General features: G+C 39.8%; 1 protein-coding gene across 1 annotated transcript in view; it reads right to left on the bottom strand.

The window, feature by feature from the left end:
- PIWIL4 (piwi-like RNA-mediated gene silencing 4) overlaps positions 1-1,386 on the bottom strand; it is a gene marked incomplete at its 5' end in the record, with an annotated part of 58,995 nt that overhangs the window by 47,937 nt on the left and 9,672 nt on the right. The window contains one exon of the mRNA XM_010862131.1: positions 864-1,078. Coding sequence (XP_010860433.1) covers positions 864-1,078 — 215 coding nt within the window. The remainder of the gene's footprint in view (positions 1-863; positions 1,079-1,386) is intronic.

Below are 1,386 nucleotides of genomic sequence, written 5' to 3'. Positions count from 1 at the left end.
ACCATCTCATTCTCTGTCGTCCCTTTCTCCTCCTGCCTTCAATCTTTTCCAGCATCAGGGTCTTTTCCAATGAGTCAGTTCTTTGCATCAGGTGGCCAAAGTGTTGCAGTTTCAGCTTCAGCATCAGTCTTTCCAATGAATATTCAGGACTGATTTCCTTTAGGATTGAGTGGTTGGATCTCCTTGCTGTCCAAGGGACTCTCAAGAGTCTTCTCCAACACCACAGTTCAAAAGCATAATTCTTCAGCACTCAGCTTTCTTTATAGTGCAAATCTCACATCCATACATGACTATCGGAAAAACCACAGCTTTGACCTTTGTTGGCAAAGTAATGTCTCTGCTTTTTAATATGCTAAGTTGATGATAGCTTTTCTTCCAAGGAGCAAGATTGATATAAGTAACTCCTATTTCATCTGATGGAACAAGTCATGAAAAATGACAGTTTTAGAATCAAGATTGATGTGAAGTCAATCCTTTGGACAGATGGACAGAATGCACAGGAGCAAAAAAAAGTAAATTTAAAGGTCTGAGACCACAGGTTAAATGCTGTTTCTTAAACTCTTGCCTATTTTGGGAAAAGTTTAAAAAGGATTCGTCTCTCAAGGACACTTTGCCTTGAAAAATAATTGTCAAAAAAGCAGTGTTTGTATTACAGCTCTTCTTTCTGAAATGCCTGACCAGCAGCTTCTTAATTAGGAAATCAATTGCTGATGAGGTCTTAATTAAGAAGTCTTTTGCTCTCGGGCATGGGAATAGTGACACACTTTTTCCAGCTGTCATGAAAATCAGCTAACCTCTAAAATCTATATGGGGGAGTATAAACATATGCATATGTGTGTGTTTACAAATTAATCATACTATACCTTTTCTTCTAGCTTTTGTGAGAGAAAAAGGATGACACCATCGAATGCTTTTGCTTTGTTGGAGAGTTCCCTGTGACTATAAAGCAGAGCAATTCTCAGCCTTCTAGACTCTATATCAGGACTATATGTCACATGATACTGGTATAGCTGCCAGTCCTGGGGCACGTCTAAATTAAAGAGATTTGTGACCAGCTTCACAGGTATTCCACTGGAACCTGAAGAAAACAAATAAAAAATATTTTTTAGTGAAAAAAAATGCATCATGTTCGTATTAATCACGGCATTCAAAAATTTATTTGCATATGCATCATTGCTGCTGGAAAGCAAGAACTTTTGTTCAGTGACATGAAGTAAGCTTGAGTAACCGGCAGCCTGATAACCTTACAAGCATGCATGATAAGTCACTTCAGTCGTGTCTGACTCTTTGGGATCCTATGGACTGTAGCCCACCAGGCTCCTCTGTCCATGGGATTCTCCAGGCAAGAATACTGGAGTGGGTTGCCATGCCCTCCTCCAGGGGGAC

Source organism: Bison bison, unplaced genomic scaffold, assembly GCF_000754665.1.
Source record: "Bison bison bison isolate TAMUID 2011002044 unplaced genomic scaffold, Bison_UMD1.0 scf7180017864478, whole genome shotgun sequence".
In the NCBI taxonomy this organism is placed as follows: Eukaryota; Metazoa; Chordata; class Mammalia; order Artiodactyla; family Bovidae; genus Bison; species Bison bison.
The sequence above is the reverse complement of the archived record's forward strand: the minus strand, read 5'-3'. Positions and strand labels throughout refer to the sequence as shown.